The 25,974-nt window shown below is 38.2% G+C and overlaps 2 protein-coding genes across 2 annotated transcripts; one reads left to right on the top strand and one right to left on the bottom strand.

Annotated features, from left to right (window-relative positions):
- Positions 1-12,056: 12,056 nt before the first annotated feature.
- LOC138903154 (uncharacterized) lies at positions 12,057-12,884 on the bottom strand. The gene has a single exon (XM_070191090.1). The coding sequence runs from the start codon at positions 12,882-12,884 to the stop codon at positions 12,057-12,059; it is 828 nt and encodes a 275-aa protein (XP_070047191.1).
- A 7,828-nt stretch (positions 12,885-20,712) lies between these two features.
- LOC104120532 (uncharacterized) lies at positions 20,713-25,882 on the top strand. The gene is made up of 5 exons (XM_009632311.4): positions 20,713-21,124; positions 22,245-22,354; positions 22,446-22,814; positions 24,272-24,911; positions 25,273-25,882. The coding sequence occupies exons 1-5, from the start codon at positions 20,893-20,895 to the stop codon at positions 25,350-25,352; spliced, it is 1,431 nt and encodes a 476-aa protein (XP_009630606.1). The 5' UTR covers positions 20,713-20,892; the 3' UTR covers positions 25,353-25,882.
- Positions 25,883-25,974: the final 92 nt, after the last annotated feature.

The raw sequence follows: 25,974 nt of genomic DNA, 5'->3' as shown, positions 1-25,974 counted from the left end.
CACGCGGTCTACAATAAGAGATCTCCCCTAGGAGTAGACACATAAATAGGGGAACTCAAAGAATCCCTAGATACGCCCAAATACGAGGAAAAATAATAGGACACATAGGAATATGTAGAGCCTAGGTCAAATAATACTGATGCATCTCTGTGACAGACCAGAACAATACCTGTAATGACAGAGTCAGAAGCAACTGCCTTTGTACGAGCTGGAAGAGCATAATATCTAGCCTGGCCTCCCCCTCTAGGGCAACCTCGACCTCCCCGACCTCCACCTCGAGTTGGCTGAGGAGGTGGGGTGGTAGTTGGTGCTAGAATCATAGCCTGAGGACTCAGTGGAGCATGTGGTGGCTGAGAAGTCTGTGGAGGTGCACCCTTCCTAAATCTGGGGCAATCCCTCACCATATGGCGAGTGTCGCCACACTCAAAACAAGCTCTCGAAGAGCATGACTACTGTGACTAGCTCGGGCCAGGTCTGCTGGGCTGGCCGCTAAAAGCACCCCGAGCAGAAGGCACACTAGATATTGTCGATGCATAATAAGGCTCCTGGGGCCTATAAGGGGTTGGAACACCAGTGGCGGCTAGAAGAGCTGAATGTACGGGGCGACTCATATAACCCCTACCATGGCGAACTGCTGGGGCACAGGCACCAAAATAAGAACCAGTGTCTCGAGACCTCTTGGCCTCTCTCTCCTCTCTATCCCGGGTAAGCATGCCGTCCAATCTCCTGGAAATACTCACAATCTGCTGGTAAGAGATATCCATCTCCAACTCCCTGGCCATACTGATCCTGATGCTGGGGTGGAGTCCTTCAATAAAGCGATGAACCCTCTCCCGACCAGTAACAACCAAGGCCGGTGCATGTCGGGCCAAATCACTGAAATGAACAGCATACTTTGACATAACCATAGAACCCTGGCGCAACTGCTCAAACTCTGTGCGCCATGCATCCCTGAGGCTCTGAGGGACATACTATCTCAAAAACATATCCGAGAACTGAGTCTATATGAGTAAGGTTGCCTCATCCGGACTACTCAACTCATAAGCACGCCACCACTGATAGGCTGCTCCTCTAAGCTGGAAAGTGGTAAAAGAAACCCCACTCGTCTACGCTACGCCCATAGTACGGAGAATATGATGACACTCCTCCAGAAAACCCTGAGCATCATCTGTAGCCGATCCGCTGAAGGTAGGTGGGTGGTACTTCTTGTACCTCTCAAGTCTAAGTTGTTCCGCCTCAGAAGCGGTTGTCCTAGTCTCGTGCTGAATCGGAGCTACCGGCTGCATCGGTATAATCTCTGGAACCTGGTCGTCCTGAACCCACTGCTATGGAGTATCAGCGACGGGAGTTTGTGCTCCTTCTCCGGCCTAAGATATGGCAGGAGCAAGTGGAATCAATCCAGCCTGAGCTAAGGTGCTGAACATGCTCAGAAACTGGGCAAGGGTCTCTTGGAGAGCTAATGCAGCAACAGGTGCCTCAGGTGTCTGCCCTCCAGCTGGAGCTACTGGGGGCTCCTCTATGGCAGCTCGTGCGGGTGCCCTGGCTGCACCGCGTGGACGTCCTCGGCCTCTACCCTGGCTTCGACTCGCGGCTCTAGCAGGGGGCGCGGGTGCCTGGTCATCAGATCCGCCTGTACGTGTCCTCACCATATGTGAGAGAATAGAATACATAAGTTTAGAATTTTTTTTGATGTCAATAAATTTCGCACGACAAGGAATCAAAGAAGTATAATTTTTTCTAACAGTTCCATAGCCTCCCGAAGATAAGTACAGACGTCTCTGTACCGATCCGCGGACTCTAATAAACTGGCTTGTGACACATGACACCTATGAACCTAGAGCTTTGATACCAATTTGTCATGACCCAGACTCCCTCTATATAACGTCGTGATGACACCTAGTCTCTACGACTAGGTAAGCCTAACAAATTACGAAATATAGCAAAAACAAAAGTAAAACTTGACAACTAACCGCAATGGATAATTGAATAACTAGTAACAATGCCGCTCGCCATGTACAATAACAAAACCCGGAACATCGTAAGTCACAAGCTATAGAAGGAAACTAGTATCTCTATACACCAGAATCTAACAAAAGAAGTACGGAAGGTAAATGATATAGGAGAGAATAGAGGGGAGACTCCGAGGTCTGCGAACGCGACAGATGTACCATGAAGTCTCTGTACAGCAGCAAGCACTCTCAGCTAACAGCGGGGCTGATAAGTAGTACCTGGATCTATACACAAAACATGTGCAGAAGAGTAGCATGAGTACAACACAACGGTACCTAGTAAGTGCCAAGCCTAACCTCGGTAGAGTAGTGACGAGGTCAGGTCCGGGCCCTACTGGGAAATAATAATAAAACATATGCTATAATAAAAATGAAGTGAAAAGGGAGAAGACAACAACAAGTATTCACAAAGCAATAACAACACCGCACAATGATATAGCAACATGGGTGCTCCCGAGATACCGTCTCGTAGTCCCAAAAGTAAATATACAGGGAGAACTCCCGAGGTACCGCGTTATAGTCTCAAAAGTAAATATGCAGGGAGAACTCCTGAGGAACCTTCTCGTAGTCTCAAAATTAAATGTGCAGGGAGAACTCCCGAGGAACCGCCTCATAGTCTCAAAAGTAAATGTGCAACATTTGAAGCTGTGTGTTTACTAATAAAATCAAAGCTAAAGCAAGAAATTAGAAAATCGCCCTAAAAAGCCTCCCTATGTCCACGTCTCGGAATCTAGTAAAAGTCACAAAATATGAACACTCATTCACTCACGAGTACAGTCATACCAAAATTACTCAAATCCGATACCCAAATCTCAATCAAAATCCCAAAATTCGGCCTAAGAACTTTTCTCAACTTTTCCCCAAATTTTCAACCCCAAATCTGAAATTAAATGGAGAAAACAACTATAAATTAATGGAATACAACCAAAAATGAGTTAGGAATCATTACCCCAAAGCTTCCTCTGAAAATCCCTCAAAAAATCGCTAAATTCCGAGCTTTCAAGTCCAAAAATGAAGAATGAAATCGAACCTTCGCACTTAGCCCTTTTTCTGCCACAGATCTCGCTTCTGCGAGCCTTCAACCGCATCTGTGGTCCTGGACCTACAGAATTTCCATTGCAGGTGCGGATTTCACTTAAAACGCATCGCCCGCTTCTACGGTCAAAAGGTCGCACCTGCGTGTGTGCACCTGCGGACCTATGTCCGCTTCTGCGGTCCCCCACCGCTCCTGCGATCTCACCAGCGCATCTGCGAGCATCGCAGATGCGGAAATCACCTCGCACCTGCGACCCCTGACCATTCCTTCCAAAACCGCTTCTGCGCTTAATCATCCACACGTGCGGCCCCGCACCTATGGTCTCCCCACCGCAGGTGCGAAAACACCAGATGCCTGAAGGTTTCAGTAACTTCCTAAGTCCAATATTTCTTCCGTTAAGCATCCGAAACACACCCGAGGCCTCTAGGACCCCAACCAAACATACCAACCAATCCTAAAACACCATAAAAACTTAGTCGAGCCCTCAAACCACATCAAACAATCCTAAAATCACAAATCATCCTCCGATTCAAACTTAAAGAACTTGAAACTTCCAAATTCTACAACTGATGCCGAAATCAACCAAACCACGTCCGATTGACCCCAAATTTAGCACACAGGTCATATTCAATATTACGGACCTATTCCAACTTTTGGAATCGGAATCCGACCTCGATATCAAAAAGTCCACTACCGGTCAACATCTCCAAAAATTCGACTTTCGCCATTTCAAGCCTAAATGAGATATAGATCTCTAAAATACAATCCGGAAACGCCCCTAAGTCCAAAATTACCTAATGAAGCTAACAGAAACTCCATTCTAGAGTCGTCTTCACACAGTTCTGACTACGGTCCAAAACCTAAGGCTTAAACGTCCGTTTAGGGACCAAGTGTCCCAAAACACTCCAAAATCCAAAACGAAACCTCCCTGCAAGGCACAATAGCAGAAATAGGTACGAGGGAAGCAGTTAATAGGGTACATAGGCTATAACTCTCAAAAAGACTGGTTGGGTCATCACACCAAATGACTTTAATACTCAAGGGAATAGTTGAAGATGTCTTAGTACGGATAGATAAGTTTGTATTTCCTGTGAATTTCATAGTGTTTAATATGGAAGAGAACAATGAGGTCCCCCTCATACTAGGAAGACCATTCCTAGAAATGGGTAGAGCAATATTAGATATACATGAGAGAAAACTCATGCTTAGAGTGGGCGAGGAGACTGTGATTTTTGAGATGGATGTAGAAACAGGGGTAAAAAGGAAGAAGCTAGTTGCTAGTGTTGTGTGGAAAGTGAAGGGAAAGAAAGAGAAGACTGCGGCGAGCGAAAAAGATAAGTGTGGGGTGTATCCAAGGAAGGCCGAGAAGAAGTTGTCTGCATGGATGTGTGCATTAGTTGGGGCACGAGGGATGGAGCCCAACTTCGATTCAAACCCCGACTAGATGTTCAGGGAAGTTGTCCTTACCTCTTTATTTTTATTTGAATGTTATAGGTACATGACACAATTTAAAGTGTGGGGTAGAGATGTATATATGTATAGAATGTATAAATGTTTATGTGTGTTTTTGTAATTCATTTGATTGAAAATTTTGATTTTTCCCGACGATGGATGTCATTCGACAGGTTTCTTGAGGGATTAAGTCGAAGAAAAAAATAAATAAATATATATATATATATATATATATATATATATATATATATATATATATATATTATTTTCTTTAGATAGTATAATAATTCCTCCTTGATTTTTTTTTGTATCGCGGTTCTTTTTCAAGGGTTTTGTTTGAACCAGGTATAGTTAGTTTTAATTTTATTTAGAAGTAGGAAACCTTGTGCTGTGATTTTAAATGAAAGCAATATCTCTTGACTTAATTATGCCTTGAGAATAATAAGTGCTATAGTTGTGACGCTTAGACTCAGCTTTTTGACTCTTTTATAAGCACCTTAAATTATATGATCTTAACCTTAACTGCTTTGACTAGAGTGTCTTGATGAGCCCGATCCTGAGTGAGTTATGTGCCATGTGTGTGTGAGGTTTTGTGTTATTCTGTGCATTGTATTTGATGTCTATAACTTACCCCAGTATATTTGCAAAGCGAAATAGTAGTTTTGTTCTGTCTTAGAAGTGATTTAGGCATTTCTTTGTTGAGCCAGATATATGTGTTTACCCACAAAATTATTATGTATCTTAGACCCCCTCTGAGCCTAAAATCTTATTTCTTTAGCAACCACATTACAAGCCTTACCCATTTGTTTGAATTGACCATCTATTTGAACCATTTACCTCTCGTGAGCACTTGAAATTGTATGAACTTTGTAAAGGTTGAAGTGTGGGGTGGTTGGTTTGGCTTTTGAGTGGAACTATTGAACTAAGGAGAAAGGTGCACATTCTTGAAAACGAAAGAGCCACTTGAATTGAAAAAGAAAAAAAATATAAGTGTATGATTGTGAAAAATATTCCTTGATTGTGGCTACTTGATGTAATTATGCTTAAAGAAGTAGGGAGTTAATGTATATTGATGTGAAGGTGGAGTTATGGTTTGACATAAGTGTGGGATTTTGAATGGTCAATTGTATGTATTAAAGTGCTTAGGGAGGTGTAGTCAATATATCCAAATATATCCTACCTATCCCGCAGCCTACATTACAACCAATTAAAGTCCTACTTGATCCTTGACTAAATAAGCTCAATTAGTAGATTAGTACACTACGGGCAAGCTTATGGTACATTTTTTGTTGCAGATAAATGTTGTTCTGAGAATGAGCGAATTCTTCCTATCTTGGGTTCGTAATTGTTCTTAAACTTTATTGTTTGTGGAACTACTCTCTATTCTTGTGTAAGGCACTTGATTCATGAAGGAATGGTAATGTCATTGACCTCTGTGTTAAAGTAAGTGAGCAGGTTGTGAAAAATACGTGGTGTTGCTGAGTTAACTCTTGAGGCGAGGATGTTACGGTCTTGTGCATAATCTTTTCTAATATTCTTGGTGTGATGAGTTAGGAGAGTTGTTTAAAAAGGTTATGTCTTTGTGAAGAGTAGTTTAATTTCTTGAGGACGAGCAATGGTTTAAGTGTGGGGTGTTGATGGTAGGTTATAATCCCGTGTTTTGGTCGCTTATTGCACTCTAATTCACTGCACTTTACTTATGTTGAGCTTTATTTAGGCGTGTTTTGCACTTATTATGTGTTTTATGCCTTGTAGAAGTGATTCTGAGCTATGTAGATGTTGTGGTATGAATTCATGCTATTTTTGGAGCTTTGAAGTCTGAGTAAAATCCAAATGATTAAGTCGGGATCGAGTTCGGGGATCAACGGATGATAGTGGAACGAAATGAAAAATCGAGCAGGCATACTGCGCAGTGTCCAGTAAAATGCACATAACTTTTCGCTCGGAACTCTGTTTGGGCTCCACAATATATAGTTGGAAAACTATTTAAAAGGGAAACAACTTTCATATTTTATACTTCCTAAATTCCCAACTTATACAACCCAGGTGCGCGACCAAGTGCACGGTCGTGCATTGGGCGAGCACTTGGGGCAGAATGATGTGCAAAGTGCGCGACCAGGTGCGCGGTCGCGCATGTCCTGTCTGGGCAAAATCCTATTTCGCTAAGAAAGGGTAGTTTCATCTGGGATTTGCTTTGGGGGCGGATTAAATACCCCAAAATACCATTTTGACATATATTAAACCTAGGAAAGCTTAGAAGAAGAAAGAGAAGCAAGAGCACAAGGATTTCATCCATCCTTCCTCACTCAAATCCGAGTTTGGATTGTATTTATATTTTCCTCTATTTTTGTTTCATTTGTGAAGAACTCCTCCATATCTATGGAGTAGAACCTTTTGGGTTTAAATAGATTTGGTGTATTAATGGTTGTTTGTGGATTATAACTCTATTTTTATGTATTTGAATCATTTCTGAAAGATTTAATTATTGCATCTATGTTCACTTGTTCTTGTAATTGAAAGAGGCACAACTTGTGATATATTTGCACTATATTGTTGGTTGAGTTCATAGATTCTTCTAAGTAATCAAAAGAGACTAGTTGAATCCTTGATTAAACCTAGTTAGGAGGATAATCGAAAGAGGTTCTCCTAAATACCAATCCATTACGAATTCTTGCATATCTTCACCGAGCCTAAATTAGTTCATATTGTGAGGTTGAAACTTAATCGAGATAGGAGTTTCTACTAAACAATTGTACTGATAATTAAGTGAATTCAAGAGACTCACTTGAATATTAGAAGTGAATTATCTAGAGTTAGATCCCGAACAATTATCTTGCATCTATCCTATCAACCCATATTTTCTCCCATTGATAACTCCCTTACTTACCTTTGTTGAGATTGCCATTAGTCAATAGCTGTAGATTTTAGATTATTAATTATATAAACCTCAACTGTTGATCCTCCTGAATAGCAATCGTGCTATAAACTACAATAATATTGTTTAAATCTAATCCCTTTGGACACAATATTATACTATACTATCTTTGACTAGCGAGCACAATTTAAGTGTGTGTTTTGCGCTCATCACTACCCACTTTTCCTCGGGGTGCGGATGCTTCCCTTCTTCCGGGTTTGGGAGATACAGCAGCTTAGTTTTTGATTTCATTTTGTCAAATTTTTGTACTGGTGTCGTTTGGCACATTCATAGTAAATAAAAACACCTTTTCGTTCAAGTATCGTATCGTTTCCCTTTCTGCGTACTTTAGTTTAAACATTTCCGCAAGTTTGCTCTTTGCGTCTTTTTTCGTTTAAGTGCTTGCGCAAGTTTTACGGTTTGCGTCTGATCATGCAAGGCTTTGGGTATATTTTCCCCCGAAAGCATTTGGATTCCGGGCATAAGTTCTTCCGAAATCAACTCTTTAACGTGAGGGTTTTCATAAGAGAGGGCCCTCTTATGTTTACGGTGCTCTTGAAGATGATGTCTCCTATTTATTACGGCACTAGCATTTAAAGTACTTGTTTAACTTTTAAATGATAAAATCAATTCATCATTCAGACAAGAAACAAGATAGAAATAAAAGGACTTTACTTTATTCCTTCTATTTTCAAAAGTACATTAGCATTCTTTGTGCTAAAAAGAAATTGCAATTTCTTGTGGCTAACTTGTACAACTTATTTCTATAGGGATGGCTGTGCAGTTCTCGGTCCTGATGATACAATTATGTTTCCGGGTTTTGTATTTCGGTTGAAGTGGCAGTCGTTGCTTCCATATCCTCATATCATTCCCCAGTGTTCAAATGCGAAGAATGCGAATTAGAACACTAGGAGTTTTATACCTTCGAGGATTCCACTAGTGAATTACTAGATAATCTTCAGTTCGGTAACAAACCTCACTTACCCTTAGGAATTTATGCTATCGAGCCAAAGATTATCCAACAATCCCCCAGTGGCTTGCATTTGTGAACGATCGGGTAATCTCTGTTCGACAGCAAACTCAACTTCCCGGTAGGAACTTTGCTATCGAGCAAAATACTATCTAAGTGCTCTGTAGTGGTTCGTTGCTTGTGTGTCTTATCATTAAAAGGTCTTATTGTGCTGTTAAAACTTCATTCGTAGTATGCTTTCTGTTGCTGCCTCGTTAAAAACCTTGCCAAAAAAACCCAATTGGGACAAAAATCAGACGAAGGAAAAAAGAGTGCAGCACATACTTTCAGTACATGTGATGTTCATCAGCAATAGTATCTCTTGAGGTGTGCCACATTTTAGTTTTTTAGCAACTTTTCTCCATCTTGATTCTCTAACTCGTATGACCCTTTTTCGGTGACATCAGAAATCCGGTAAGGACCTTCCCATGTTGGACCTAGCTTTCCCGCAATGAGTTTACGGGTGTTCTGAGTTACTTTCCTTAAAACCAAGTCTCCTACTTTGAAATAATGGAGGTTGGCTCTTCGATTATAATATCTCACTATTCGCTGCTTTTGAGATGCCATTCTTATATGCGCCAAGTCCCTGCGTTCATCGAGCGGCTCCAAATTGACTAATATTGCTTCACTGTTTGCTTCTTCATTTGACCGAAAATACCTCATGGTAGGTTCACCTACTTTCACCGGGATTAGGGCTTTTTCCCCGTACATAAGAGAATTTAAATTGGATGTTGTTCGGTATGCCCATAGTACGCCTGAAAGCTCTTTGAGCCATTTTCCTTTAGCTACTTCTAATCTCTTTTTGAGATTTTGTATGATCACTTTGTTCGTTGATTCTACTTGGCCATTTGCGCTCGTGTGATAAGGTGATGATGTGATCCTCTTGATTTTTAAATCTTTAAGGAATTTTGTGATTTTTGCGCCTATAAATTGCATCCCATTGTCGCAGGCTATTTCTTTTGGTATCCCAAATCTGCAAATTATGTTCTCCCACATGAAATCTACCACTTCACGTTCGTTTATCTTCTGATAAGGACCTGCTTCAACCTACTTAGAAAAATAGTCAGTTAAAATCAAAAAAAATCTTACCTTACCGGGAGTCGGTGGTAGTGGTCCAACGATATCCATTCCCCACTTCATGAACGACCATGGTGACAAAACTGAGGAGTGGCTCTGCCGGCTGATGTACCAATGGTGCATAGCGTTGACATTTATCACATTTTTGAACATAAGCTTTGGTGTCTTGTTCCATCGAGGGCCAATAGTATTCTGTCCTTATTAAATTTGGTATTAAGGAATCTACGCCCGAGTGGTTCCCGCAGATCCCTTCGTGGACTTCTCGCATAACATAGTTAGCTTCGGAGGCTCCCAAACATCGGGACAACGGGCCTTGGAAAGATTTTCTATATAATTGACCTCCTTTGAAACTATATTGTGCGGTCTTAGTTTGTAGCGCCCGAGATGCCTTAGGATCCTCAGACAGTTTTCCGTGTTTGAGATAGTCAATAATTTCGTTCCTCTACTCCCAGACCAAATTAGTCGCGTTTACCTCGTACTAGCAATCCGCGTCTAGAACCAAGTGCATAAGCAGTACGACCGTATCGGAGTCCGATCCTTTCATTTTTGTGGATGAGCCAAGGTTCGCTAATGCATCTGCTTCTGCATTTTCTTCCCTCGGGATATGCGTGATTGACCTGGAACCGAGTGAGCAGAGCCTGAACCTTCATTACGTATTGTTGCATGCGTTCCTCCTTGGCTTCGGAGATCCCATAGACCTGATTTACCACTAACTGGGAATCACAATTGATTTCTATGACCTCGAAGTCCAGTCCTCGGGCCAATTCGAGCCCTGCAATCAAATCTTCATACTCCACCTCATTGTTAGTCAGCGGGATTGTTCTTATGGCTTGCCTTAGGGTTTCCCCCGAAGGTGTGGTTAGTACTATGCCGAGCCCGAGCTCTTTTACGTTGGAAGCTCTGTCTGTGAATAGGGTCCAAACTCCTGATGTCGATTCTCATACCATCACTGCTTCTTTGGTTGCCAAAGGTAATAGTCCCAGACTGAAATCGGCCACAAAGTCGGCCAAAACTTGTGACTTAATCGCAGTCCTAGGTTTATATTCTATGTCAAATTCACTCATTTCGACGTCCCACTTGGATAGACTACCCGAAAGTTTGGGTTTATGAAGGATATTCTGCAGGGGAAAGGTGGTCACCACAGCTATCAGATGATATTGAAAATAAGGCCTTAGTTTTTGAGCGGTGACTACAAGGGCTAAGGCCAATTTTTCCAGATGTGGGTAGCGAGTTTCTGCTCCCGTTAAAATTTTACTAACATAATAGATAGGAGATTGCGTACCTTCATCCTCACAGACTAAAACAGCACTTACCACAACCTCCGAGACTACTAAGTAGACTAACAATTTTTCGCCTTCTTCCGATTTCGATAATAACGGAGGACTTGACAAATACCTTTTCAAATCCCTCAAAGCCTGTTGACATTCCAGGGTCCATTCTTTTTTAGCAGCGAGAAGAAATGATGGCATTTCTTTGAAGACCGGGAAATGAATCTGCTCAAAGCGACCGATCTCCTTGTTTGCCTCTAACCCTCTTTTACGCTTGATAGAAGGTCTAGGATGTCTTTGATGGCCTTGATTTTATCGGGGTTAACCTCGATCCCCCTTTGTGACACTAACAATCCCAGGTTCTTACCGGAGCTGACCCCGAACACACACTTCTCGGGGTTAAGCTTCATGTTGTGCTTCCTTAAGATGTCAAAAATTTCTTGCAAGTGTTTGAGATGATCACCTGCATTCAAAGACTTAACAGGCATAACATCTATGTGAACTTCCACGGGTTTCCCTATTTTCTTTTCAAACATCTTGTTCACGAGCCATTGGTAAGTAGCTCCGACGTTCTTAAGCTTGAAGGGAATCACGTTGTAACAATATGTGCCGAAATTCATGATGAACGAAGTTTTTCCTGATCCTCCGGGTCCATTTTGATTTGATTGTATCTGGAGTAAGCATAGAGAAAACTCATTAACTCATGCCTGGCCGTTGCATCAATCATTTGATCAATATTTGCCAATGGTAACGAGTCTTTCGGACACGCCTTATTTAAGTCCTTATAGTCTACGCACATACAAAATTTATTCTTCTTCTTTGGAACTACTACTGTGTTAGCTAGCCAGTCGGGATACTTTATCTCTCGGATTGAACCGATATCAAGAAGGCGAGTTACCTCTTCTTTGACTAATTTATTTCTGGCCTCGGCAATAGGATATTTTTTCTGTCTTACCAGAGGAATGCTAGGATCCAAGCTTAGCTTGTGTACGACCACTTCCGGCGGGATACTTGTCATATCCGCATGCGACCATGCAAAATAATCGACATTAAATTAAAGAAATTCAATAAATATAGACCTGAGTTTGGGGTGCAGTCCTGTCCCCAAGTGGAATTTCCTCTCCAAGAATTTTTCGAATAATGCTACTTGCTCAAGTTCTTTCGCTGTGAACTTTGTTGCGTTCGTCTCTTCTGGTACCTGAAAATACCTTGGTACTTGATAGGATTCTGATGCCCCTTCCCCCTGGTTGACTTTTCTCAGCTCGGGAACAAGCGTCGGCTTATGTAATTGCTATGTCGCATGCTCCTTCCCTTTGCTACTGGAGACTAAGATTGCATTCATCTCTCTTGCTGCCGGTTGGTCACCTCTTATTTGTTTAACTCCCTCGGGAGTTAGAAATTTCAGCAACTGATGATATGTTAATGGCACAACCTTCATTTCGTGCAACCATGGTCTCCCCAGGATGATGTTGTAACTTATATCGTCGTCTACTACCTCGAAAAGGGTCATCTTCATCACCCCCTCGCCATTCGTGGGTAGCAAGATCTCTCCCCCGGTTATCACGCTTGCCATATTGAACACGGCGAGGAGTGTTGTGGCCGGAATGATATTTCCAGTGAGCTTGGCTTGCTCCAACACTCTCCATAGGATAATATTGGTCGAACTTCCTGGATCCACCAGAACACGTTTAATTTTTAAATCTAAGACATTTAAAGAGATTACTAGGGCATCGTTATACGGCAGTAGCAGTCCATCCATGTCTTCCTCCGTAAAAGTAATGTCATCTTCAGCAATTTTCCAGAGTCTTTTATTGTGGGACACTAATACCTTCGTCTTTTTTTCCGCCAAAAATGTAACCCCGTTAATCTCGTTCCCCCCGAAAATCATGTTGATCATCAGGCATGGGGGATCTTCTCCTGCTTTTGAAGGCTCTGCATTATCACGATTGCGAACGTAGTTGTTTTTAGCCCGGTCGCATAAACATTTCCTGAGATGGCCGTTTTTCAGCAATGTCGCCACCTCTTCGTGCAGATACCGGCAGTCCTCAGTCTGGTGACTGTTTGTCCCATGGTATTCACACCAAAAATTAGGATCCCTCTGGCCGGGATTAGATCTCATTGGCTTCGGGAAACCGTGCTTCTTTAATGTTCCTCATAGTCGAGACCAACTCTATTACGCTGACATTGAAGTTGTATTTGGAAAGTCTGGGGGCAGGAAGAATCTGACGTTTCATTGTTCTGCAACGACCTGTTATTTCGGCCGCGATCAGTTCTACTATTGGTAGCGAATCTATCCGTCGACCGGAAATCTCTGCCACGTCCTTTGGCCTATTCATAGGGCAAAAACTGACTCCTCAAAGACCGTCGATCTGTATCGAAATTGTCGTTCAATTTCTCTTTATTCTTCTCCTGGTCCCGACCCTTAACCGACGCCGAAAAACCGAGTTGATCATCTTCAATCCTTATTTTCGACTCGTACCAATTGTGAACATCCGCCCAAGTTGTTGCCTGGAACTCGAGCAAACATTTTTTCAACTTCCAGGAAGCGTCAGAACTTCTCGGCTTCAGACCTTTGGTGAATGCTTCGGCCGCCCATTCGTCCCGAACAGCTGGTAGCAGCATCCTTTCCTTCTAGAATTGGTTACGATCTCCCGCAGCAACTCAGACTCTCCTTGCGCAATCCTGAATATATCGGCCTTTCGGGTCTGTACTTTTCTGGCCCCAACATGAGCCTTTATGAAAGAATCTGCGAGCATATCAAAGGAGTCTATGGAATGCTCGGGCAAAAGCGAATACCACGTCAGGGCTCCCTTCGTAAGAGTCTCCCCGAATTTCTTCAGCAAAACATACTTAATCTCGTGGGGAGCTAAATCGTTTCCCTTCACCGCCGTTGTATAGGTGGTGATATGCTCTTGAGGATCCGAAGTCTCATCATACTTCGGCACATCTGGCATTTTAAACCCCTTCGGTATCAGTTCTGGTGCCGTGCTTGGTTTGTATGATAATTGTGTGTACTTCTTTGAGTCCGACCCTTTCAGCACTGGTGGTGTGCCCGAAATTTGATACATTCAGGCGTTTACTTCTCCCATAAATCGCATGAGTTCGATTTTAAAGGGAACGCTCTCGTTGTTGTGATCAGATCTGTTCCCCCGGTCCCATCGGAGCCGACCCCACACCCTCGGGGTATTGTTGTCGACCCTCTGCGTCGTTTGGTTTACGGGAACACCAGGAAGAACTGAGCCTCACCCATTCGCGTTGTTGGAAGCACTGACAACGCACGCTTCAATTCCTTCATGACCTTATCCTGCAGTATGAGATGGCCTATTATGGCCTCATGTTGCTCCTGCAAGACCCTGACTGCTTCGACGACGTGCTCTTCTTCAGCATCATCAGGAACTTCCTCCCAAAAATGTCGCGGATATCGGCCGTCGCGGACCGGCATGGCCTCGTTCCCCTCGTTGCGGGTGTCACTGATTGAATCCTCGTGCTAATGCTGATTTCCTTGGGCCTCAACGTTGTGTGTATTGTTAACACCATTATCTGTCATTTTTAATGATTTTTGCTAAGAACAAAGAATCACACAAGTTAGTAACAGATGTACGGATCAATTCAATTACACGACTGTCTATGCCCCACGGTGGGCGTCAAACTGTTTATCCGTAAAATGGTACAGTTGAATTTATACATGATTTATAGACAAGTGAATTAATTTGATCCAAAAGTAATTGATGAATTAAGCAGAAATATAAGACTTAGACTTAAAATTGAAATAGCCGGCAAATATCTTAGTTTCGGGCGCAGAGCTACCTGGAGCGATAAGAACAATACAAATAAGCAAGAAAGTAAAATGTTATTGAGCTTTTGATAGAATATAGTGTATGCTTATTAGATTTTTTTTTTTACAATTTTAATAGAGCTCACTATTTATAGTTGTACCTAGGGAACAAGGCTCTAGGATTAAGCTTCTCTTTAATGACAATTATGAGGGCCATTGAAGGATGTGTAACGGTGGGCAGTGAATGTCATATTCTCTGTAACAGATCATACACTTAATGCTGTAGAATATTCTTCATTGAATGCTACCGGATGACGGTATTAATTTTGTCGTTACAAGTATCACTCTCTCCGATGACAAGCGAGATCATTGCCTTCGGATTTAACTATCTTCTGTTTTTGGTTCCACATATCGCTTTCTCATACGATCATTAAATATGAACATATTTTACTCCTTACATAGATATGAGATGGAACCTTGCTTGACCGAACATACCTTGTTAGTTAATGTCACCTAACCAAAACAGTCCATATTGTTTTTTACTCAGCATACAATTTTTACAAACAACCATAGGTCCTAAACCATTTTAAGGAAAAAAAGTGTTACAGTTCTAAGCAACATTTCTTAATTATTAAATCCTCTAATTTCTGAGGAATAATACTCGCGAAGGACCAATTAACCATCAGAATTTTCACATTTGTCTCGCTTAACAAAAACTAAGGATAATTTTGTACACCTAACATGTGTGTGTGAGAGAGAGGTGACACACCACTTTATTTTCGAAAAATTGTACTCCATTAAAGTTTGGAATAACAAAAGGGATTAAAATATGAGCCATGATTTGGTAAGACATATACTTCTTATTTATTTTAGTGTGGCTAGCTAACATTTATTCTAGATGTTCTAAGTCGCCTAACTTAGAATTTTCTATCAAAGGCATGCTTTAGTTTTATCAGAAAATAAAATGAACCGTTTAATTAAAATGACTCCTATAAGTCTATCAACTTGAAATTTTGGAAAGTTCATTTAATCCCTAAAGGAAGCTGTTAGATATCCTTTGGACCTCGAGTGGAATGCGATACCTGTCTAATCTAACTTAATTTTTCTACATTTTGGTTAAAACATTTAATATGAAAAACAAATAATATTACCTAAGCATTTAACATCATTTCAAGTGCTTAGGAATCACGAAAACTAACCTAGTTAGTTCCCATTTACAACCCTCTGAACCAAATGTTGGCATTTAATAAAGGGGCTATTAATGCGAGAACTAAAAAGATATCAACCAAATATTGCATTATTGGTGTAAGAATTAATACAAATACTATTCCAAATAATATACTACTATTAAGACCACGACTCTTAATGTTACTTACTTTTTTGTGAGTTAACAACTTTTGTAAAATATATTGAAAGAGTCACGCAACTAGACTCTAGACCTAACAGCCCAATTAGCCATCTTAATAGCTATGTTTCTTTCTTTTTATACCGTCTAGGTTGTAGAAACCTGATGCAGGTAATAACTAATATGTTATAATAAGTTAAATTAAATTAATCATATAAAAGATCTTTACACTATAAATATAAATAACTTAACTTCATTTTTCTTTTGCATTTTGAACCTCACATTTAAGTCTCCCCGAGGGGATTTTGGTGTCTTGGCCGTGTACGAGATATCGAAGTAACTAATTCAGTTGGTGAACTTTGTTCCCATTGTTAGAGTAAGCAAAACAGAAATCTTTAGCATATGAGTAGTTTGTTATAACATTTGCGATAAAAGTATATAAGGTTGTCTCAGAACTAAAATTGCATTATACATTATAATATTTATACTAAAATACATCTTTATATTTTTCTAATCCTTAAACAAATATAAAGATTTAAACCAAGCACACTTTAGTGGTGACTTATTGTTAAAGTATCTTCAGTGGTAAGCACATACAAAATATTGGCGAGTGGTGAGCGATCAGTGCAGCAGTTATAAGTCTTAAACTATTAAACTTTGTCACTGATCACTGCTAAAGCAACATTTATATGTCTTTAAATCAAAGCACATAAAAAGTAAATTAGGCTATAAGTTTCTTAAGAGGTTATTCAGGTAAAAACATGACACTTGGGTTGGACTCAAATTTAAATTAGGCAACTAAATGTGCATACTATAACTTCTGTATTTCGATATATCAAAATTCTGATATCCTAATATCGAGACCGAACCGAAGAACCGATATCCTAATACTGAAAACCAAAGAACCGGAACCGAAGAACCGAATTTGTTCGATTTGGTCCAGTTTTTCGGATTTTTTGGTTTTAATCCCCACCCCTACTTTTGAGTATCAAATTACAAAAAAAGGACAGTAAAGATTCAGCTTGCAATTAAAGATATATGAATTTAAATATTTATTATAAAGGTTCAACTAAAATATAAAACATAAAGTAACAATATAAATTAAGAATTTTAGTCAATATAAAATATAGTTCCAAAGAAATAATATTGTGTACCTGACATTATTTATTATTTAAATGATGATTTAAATACATCAAAATATATCATTCAATATATTTAAAAATTTACTCTTATAAATCACTATAAAAAAGAGAGAGAGCTCTTTATAATAGAGAGAATATTCCAGAGAGGAATAGGAGAAAGAGAATAAAATAATAATTAAAAAAAGAGAAGAAAGGCATAGTAGAAAAAAAGAAAAAGAAAACATTTAAATTAACAAGGGATAATTTGAAAAATATAAATTTATTGCAAGGATATTTTTGTCTTGGACAAATTATTTTTTGTTTCTGTTTCTTGAAAGAAGCTAGAATTTGTAGTTTTTCCCCAAAAGCAGAAAAATTGCTTTTGTTACTGCTCAAATGCATTCTTTCATCCTAGCCAAACATTACAACTTTTTCAAAAAGTATTTTTTTGAGCAAAAAATAATAATACTTTTGACCTGTAAGAAGCTTGACCAAACATGCTCTTCGTTTTGTGGAGTCCTAAGTTAGAAGAGGCCAACGACCTCTTAAAGCAAAACCAGGAACCTAATCAGCATGCCAGACAAGAATACATATCAAGGTATAATTATATATGTTTAGTAAAAAAATTTGACGAAAGAGTGTCGCGTGACACCGCTTCATCCAACGTATGTCCGCCCTTGAGTGAGAGAGGTGACACACCACTTTTTTCTGAAAAATAATACTCCACTAAGTTTGGAATAACATAGGGGGTTAAAATACGTGCCATGATTTGGTAACATATATACTTATTATTTATTTTAGTGTGGCCAGCTAACATTAATTATAGATAATCTAAGTCGCCTAACTTATAATTTTCCATCAAAGGCATGCTTTAGTTTTATAAGAAAATAAAATGAACCATTTAATTAAAATGACTCCTATAAGTCTATCAACTTGAAATTTTAGATTAGGAAGTTCATTTAATCCCTAAAGGAAGTTGTTAGATATCCTTTGGACCTCGAGGGCAATGCGATACCTATCTAATCTAACTTAATTTTTCTACATTTTGGTTAAAACATTGAATATGAAAAACACTACCTAAATATTTAACATCATTTCAAGTGCTTAGGAATCACGAAAACTAACTTAGCTTGTTCCCGTTTGCAACCCTATGAACCAAACAGAGGCGGATTGAGAATTTAAAGTTTATGTGTTTCTACCGTAATTTTATATTAATATACAATAATAATTGGATTCATAATTATATATTTATAAATATTTAGAGAATTTCTTAATAAAAATACAGGTTCTATGCAAAAGTTACTGGGTTCCGAGAACCCAGTAACAACACTCTAGATCCACCACTGGAACCAAATGTTGTCATTTAATAAAGGGACTATTAATTAATGCGAGAACTAAAAATATATCAACCAAATATTGCATTATTAGTGTAAGAAATTAATACTAATACTATTTCAAATAATATACTACAATTAAGACCACGACTATTAATGTTATATACTTACTTTTTTACTATCAGTTAACAACTTTTGTAAAATATACTAAGAGAGTCACCCAACTATAACTCTAGACCTGATAGCCCAATTAGTCATCAATAGCTATGTCCTTTTTTAAATAAATAAAAAATCGCCTATGTTATAATAACTAATAAGTTTTATACTAAGTTAAATTATATTAATTATCTAGAAAATTCTTACACTATAAATATAAATATTTAACTTAACTTCATTTTTTCTTTGCCGTGCACGAGATTGCTAGCGATCGAAGTAACTTATTCAGTTAGTAGACTTTGTCCCCATTGTTAGAGTTAGCAAAACTGAAATTTGTAGCATATAGTTCGTTATAACATTTGCGATAAAAGAATATTAGGTAGTCTCAGAACTAAAATTGCATTATACACGTATAATATTATACCAAATACTTTTTTTTCTAGAATCAGTGACTTGAAAGTTGAAGTTTTTTAAAAATAAAATTATGTCATATGTGCACGTCGTATAGGCAATACAAATTAGTTTCTTGAAGTGAAAGAAATAACCTTTTCAAATATTAACCTCGTAAGTTATCAAATATATTGTCACCAAAGCGATATAATAATTGTCCCATCAGAATTTGATTGTCATATACCTATATTTGAATTTCATTACCCTAAAATATATCATCATGAAATTAGTTACAAATCACACACGAAATAATCATCAAATTCCAAGTGTATGCATGTAAATGGCCAAACTTTTTTGCATGTCAATAATCAAATAATAAACTTTCAATCCCAACCACAACATGTTGAGTAACTCTCAAAGAAGTGAAAAACAATAAACAATCATAAAAGGCGCACATGCAAAAAGATAAAGTTTTCACCAAAAAAAAAAAAGGGAAAGCGAAGCAATACTAGCACTAGCATAATGAAAAAAATGTGAGAAACAAACTATAGATTTTTTTATCTGAATATACTTTGCTCGTATTAAAAGGAATAAACAATTCAAAATTCTATTTATTTAAGTTTTGACTAATAAAGTTATTTGTCCCATATATTAGTAAGTGGTAACAAAATTCACTAAACTAATAGCATGTTTGGCCAAGCTTCTCAGCAGGCCAAAAGTGTTTTTTAAATTTTCTCAATTTGAGGTGTTTGGCCAAGCTTTTTTTTTTGAAAAAAGTGTTTTTGGCTAGAAGCAGAAGCAGTTTTGAAAAAGCAGAAAAAAATAGCTTCTCTCCAGAAGTAGAAGAAAAAACAATTTTGACTTTTCTTCCTACCAAAAATACCCTTTGTAAAATATTATATATACCAAAATAACCTTACTTAGTTTAAACTATTAAGTAATATAAAATGACTTTTGGGATGAACTTTCATATTTATTGGATGATTTTTGTTATATTTAAATTATCTTGAAAGAATAAAGTACCTTTCAATTTTATTTTTATATTTTACTTAAATAAAATTAAAACTTAATTATTATCTTTAATAATAAAATTTTGTAATTATTTATCTACTTATATATTAATTATTAAGCAAATCTCTTCATGTCCTTATTTGTAATTTGACACATAAAAGCACTTTTTGAAAAGCTTGGCCAAACACAAATTATTGTTCAAAAGTGCTTTTCAAATTGATTAGTCAAACACAAACTGATTTTCTCCAAAAGTATTTTTTGAAAAGCACTTTTAAAAAAAATACTTCTCAAAATAAGTTAATTTTTCCAGATTGGCCAAATAGGCTATAATTCTCATGGACCTATCATCTTTGCTTAAGGAGAAATATTATAAGGGGTTCATAAGACAATACTATCTCAGATTCACATTATTTGTCATTTTGATAAAATTAAATTTGGTGTAGAAAATTTAACATTTTAAATAAATAAAAAATACGTATTAATACCTATTTTTAAAATGTATAAAAAAAACTTAGAGCACAGCTAATATACACCCAAAAAAAAAATTAAATTTAAATAGGGAGGACTATTTTTTCACCTTTTAATCCCACTGTGCTAATATTGTTTTCAAAAACCCATCCACTCCTTTTCTCTTTTATTTGTAATTCCTTTCTCTTTCACCTTTGCTTCTACCCAACGCTTGCTTTGCCCAATCATTCATTCGTTTTTCTAATGCAATTAAAAAATATTCACTTGAAAGCTTTTTAGCTTAGTGGGAGTGAAGTGTAATGGCATTCATTCTACTATTATTAGTAGTAAAGTAATAATATGTGAAACAAAATAAACAAAAGAAAGGCATATGCTCACCTTGAACCCATACTTGGCTTTGAGTAGACCCAGTTGTCAATCCAGCTTTTAGACAGAGAAAATTCTTAGAGAGAGAAAGAAAGTAGTGAAATTCTTACATAGGGAGGGAGAAAAGAGAAAGAGACAGATTTTCTACAGATGCTCTGGACATGGGGAAATTGCAAGGACAGAGACTGCCTTTGCAGCAGCAGCAGAATATCGATGGTTCTAGAAACTTCTTCTGTCGGAGATGTTGGATGGGTGTTTCTAGAATCTTCAGTTTCAAGTGTCTCGTGGTTTTGGTACTGAGTATTGCCCTATTTCTCTCTGCCCTATTCTGGATCCTTCCACATCGTTCTAAACCATCTGGATTTGACGCCAAACAGGCAATCAAACTTGCCGGTGAGTTTCCTTCTACTTTTAGGGTTTCATCATAATATTTCAGAATTCTTTTTAGTTTGCTGTGCAATTAGGGTTTTAAGATGAATTAGGGTAGTGCAATTAGTGTTTTTAGATGAATTAGTTTTGGATTAAGCTGTAGTTGACTGATCGATTGAGTAGCACTATGTTTTTGGTTTTATTAGGCTTATTTATACATGTATGTAGGCTCTGTTGTTTTTGTTTATCAGGATTGTTGTATTTATGGTTTGCTGCTTCACAGAGTTCTAATCTTGTTAGGCTTAATCATCGTATGCTTGCAACGGCTCAGGCGCATTTAATCTCTTGGTCTCTTGCTCTTGAGCCTGGCAGTTCAAATGTATAAGTTATTCACATCTCACCACATTCAGAATACAGTTTGCGTCCTATCAATATTTGTACAAAATAGTTGAACTGTTCACACTCACCAAAAAAATATGAGAAAAGCACATTATCTTTCTTGACGACGTTCTTCTGCTAGTAAAAATATAACGAAGAACTTTCTCCTTAGCTGCTTAGGATTTTGGTGATGCTTTATGCCCGGATGCCTTCAATGAAAAAGGGTAAAGGAGATGAAAATACTGATCAAGATAGATGGATCCCTATCTTATCTTGCTTTTATAAATGGAAGTCCTAATTTCTTTCTTTTGGCAGCACAGAAGTAAAAGTTAATCTTTCTTTTTTGTTTTCCGGGGGCTACTCGTGATTGTTCTGATAATAGCCAGGGTGTGGTGCTGTAAGGTCTGCTTCACAATTTTATTCCTTTCTGCAAAAGTTTGGACTGTAAATAGTCAATAGACACTGGATTACCTTTGTGCTTCCATTGGCTGGTGGAATTTTAGTCGATAGTGGAAATGCTCTTGACCTTGCTTGTATCTGTGTTGATTGTAGTCTCAGTATTTTCCTATTAGTTTACCAGATGAAAGATAATGTCCTATTTAAATTTTACATGTTATGTGACTGATTGATGTGGATAATCTCTAAAAATTGGTGACCTTTCCGATCTTGTTAGCTGTGGAGACTGATTTCCCATTCATTTATTTATCGCCTTTGGTATTTTAACCCATCATCAGTTCTTAGTGTTGCTGTGTTCTTTTGTTTTCAGCCACTACTCAAGCATACTTCAGATTGGAGAAGCCAGTTTCAGATATTGTTCCCCACATTGCAAGACTGGAGTATGATATTTTGGAAGAGATTGCTATCCCTGGCATAAAGGTTTGCAACCTTCCTCAAAATTAAAATCTTGTTTATATATGCTGTCTCGTTTCGGTAGAGTGCAAGTCAGCTTGACAATGGGAATTTTCAGGTTGCAATCCTATCCGTGCATGGAGCAGGTGTGGCTAACCAGACTGACGTAACATTTGGTTTTCTTCCGGATCCAGTTGATTCTTCTATTACTCCAGTGTCCTTAAGTCTATTGAAGTCTGCTTTATTAGATCTATATCTTGGAGATACCAATCTGACACTGACTTCCTCGATATTTGGACGGACGTCTTCATTTGAAGTCTTGAAATGTCCTGGTGGAATCACTATGATGCCCGGGCGCTTATCCTTTTTGAACCTACCCGATATCCTCTTCAATTTTACTCTCCATAATTCTACCGATGAAATAAGGGAAAATTTTATTGAGCTGAAGGAACAACTGAATTTTTACTTATGTCTCAGGAAGGATGAGGTATATCATAATTTAAATGAAATCTCTTTTTCTTTTCGAGTTGATATTTCTGGATGGGCTTAGATTTTGGAGGCATCTGAAAGCTAAGACTTGGGCATACTTTAGACAGGACTCCTTTTGGAACCAAGGCAAGAATACAAACACATTTATGCCGAGCAGTTTGTCCATGCTTTGTCTACTTAATACATCCTCTCTTAGGTCTAGCTTAGTCCTTTTTCATGGCTTAGGAATCACCGTAACACTTGCTTTACTGTTATGTTACTAGTTAACTCAACAGATTAGTTCTATGATACCTTTTTTCTCATTCTCAAAATGTTCTATGGTTCATTTTTATGGGAAATAAACACATCAAATGACATATGTAGTGTTATTTCTTGATTTTTCATTTGGTCCATGGTGCACATGCTTGTTCTTGATTTTTATATTTCTTTTCAAGGAAATTTCCATTTCAATAGTTTTTTCCTTATCTTTTAGAATGAGTTTCTTTACTTTTTGCTTACAAACTGTGTATTTTTTTTCTGCTGTGTGTTATCCACAGATGTTTTAATAGTAGAGAAGATATTCTATTTCGACGTATACTCCTCTATTTTCTCTTTTCTTTTTGACGATTTTCCTCTTCACATTATAAATACGCTACACAAGCATAGATGAATCACTACAGAAGAAAGAAGTGATATTCCTCATTTCTTTTTCTTTTAGCTATTCATTGGGTTGTATCTGAATTGCAATTCCTACTTGATGCTAAAAGGAACATAATGATACACAACACGTGTGTCTGAAGTTTCTTTCTTAAATGGTGAATAAAGAGATCAATGTTTGTCAAAAAAATAAAGCTATGCTGGATATACGTCAGAGATCTTGGTGTATCCGGTTTTAATAAGATTTCCCTGTCAGAAATTTGTGACATGTGTGCAATAGATCTGTTGTCAGGAGTTTCTAGAAATGTTTTTCCTTTGCTGAGGCTGTCATAAGCAGTTCAATATTACTGAAAATGAGATAGAAAAGGGGTAAACGCATATATACTTTCTTAATATTTTATTGACATTTGGTCATATATGAAACTGCATGAGATATAATTATATAATTTCTGCAACATTTGCGCGGATTATTTTGAGAATCCTATGATAAGATTGAAAACAAATTTAGTTAGTCATGCTTGCATCCCAGCCTCGGCCATTCATTTCCAAATATTTGGAACAAACTATATCAACTCTCTGCCACCCTGTACTGATGTGCTATCAAAGTTATCTAACTCCCTATGGGCAAGTTGATATGTTTTTGTGCTAGGAATATCAATTTTGCTGCTTTTTCCCATCCTATTTTTCATTTTTCCTTGTCTGGAAAATATAAAAGTGGGTGCAGATGTTACTTGCTTCTTTTCGTTCATGCTGTTTACCATAGTACATTTCTGAATTCGATTGTCATATCTGACTTGTTTTTCTTTTATTTTCTGTCAGCATGTATTTTTACAGGTAACAAATAAAATTGGCTCTACTAAAGATCCCCCAGTTATTGTCGAAGCTTCAGTATATTCAGACTCTGGGAGAATACCGGCTCAGAGATTACAACAATTGGCTCAAATAATTATGGGATCTGTTCCTGCAACTAATCTTGGCCTTGATAACTCTATTTTTGGTAAAGTGAAGCAAGTAAGTTTATCTTCCTTTCTAAACCGTACTGTAGACTCTGCCCCACCAACTCTTCCTCCTGCTCCAACTCCAGCTCCTTCTCCAAATGAACCTTTGTGGCCATCACCTTCCCCATCACCAGCTGTTTCTCCATCTCCATCTCCATTTCCATCTCCCTTGCCCAACTGTCATAGGTTCCTACGATCACATGCTAGGCTTCATTGTAGCTCAACTCGTGAAAAAGAGCCTAGCAGTTCTCCATCTCCCATGGCTGATCCACCTTCTCCTGTGACAAATACTGTTCCACGTTCAAGTAGTTCCAGAATTGCAGCAAGCCCATCACCATATGCTCCCAGTCCTGGTCCTTCTCCTTTATCTGCTGAATCATATGGCTCTGGTAACACGAGGAATGTAAGAGGTGACGTATCTCCTCCACTAATGTCTTCCTCAATCTCATCTTCATCATCATGTAAGTTTCTCCTCTTTACTTGATCTTTATATTCATGCAATCACAATGATACATTGTTGTCATTTTGACTTGCTTTTACCTAGTGGTAGCATCTATCATTTGTTTGAATGGCTAAGAACCATTAGGGAATTTGTGACTTTAAGATGTCTCAAGTGATATCTCTTTAGCTACAACAGATTCTGTTTTAGAGGTAGCGAGAAATAAAGTGAAAAAGGAGGAAGCTCTTTCATGGCAACCGTGTTATGACCATTTCCGTGCGGACCTTGTGATATAATATTGTAGGAATCTGTTGTATATTTGTGCCCCTCATTAGCTGTTTGTTTTGGTTTCAAGTATCCTATTGACGCTTTTTTTCTTGCAGCTTTTGCACCTGGCTTTTCTTATAAGGAGATTTGCTTATTCTGGTTATTCGGATTGGCAGTACTTCACATCCTTAGTTGAACATGGTGACAATGTCACGTTCTCTTTCTACAAGAAATTCTCATTTTCAAAGAAGAGAGAAGTATACTTAGCAACAAGCAGCTTTATTTGACTAGGATTCTAGCATCTTTTGCCGGTTAGTTTGTGGTTACCATGAGAAGCCATGTTAACCCTATATGAACAGAAGAAATCACAGGTCAAAGCCAAAAGGTGGCAGGCCTCTAATTGACACAATTACTTCACATGAAGACATTAAAAGATGTTTCTTCCCGAAGGGAATGACTACTCAGGAAAACAACAGTTTCAGATACATGCTCATCTGCAGGTTTTCAAGGAGAGACCAGTCGTAAGATGTGTTTGGTTCTTCTTGAACAAGCTGCAAAACATGCAACAACACATTATATAACCTCACTATACATGATGTATATTCTTACTTTAAACTGTAATTAGCTGCTTTTGATGTGCTGAACTTCAAATAGCAGCCTTTTGGCTCTCTCTGTCTATTGTTCCAAACTACTGATTGGTATCGTTCTTTTTTCTGGACCGAGAAATCTTCGGTGGCACTCTCTGTTGGTTAGTGTCGCTTAGTTCAGAAACTGAACGTTATATGGTCAATTAAGCATTTAAAATGAGCACGTCTTGC

Source organism: Nicotiana tomentosiformis, chromosome 1, assembly GCF_000390325.3.
Source record: "Nicotiana tomentosiformis chromosome 1, ASM39032v3, whole genome shotgun sequence".
NCBI lineage: Eukaryota > Viridiplantae > Streptophyta > Magnoliopsida > Solanales > Solanaceae > Nicotiana > Nicotiana tomentosiformis.
Note: the sequence above shows the minus strand (reverse complement) of the source record. Positions and strands in the feature narration are given on the sequence as shown.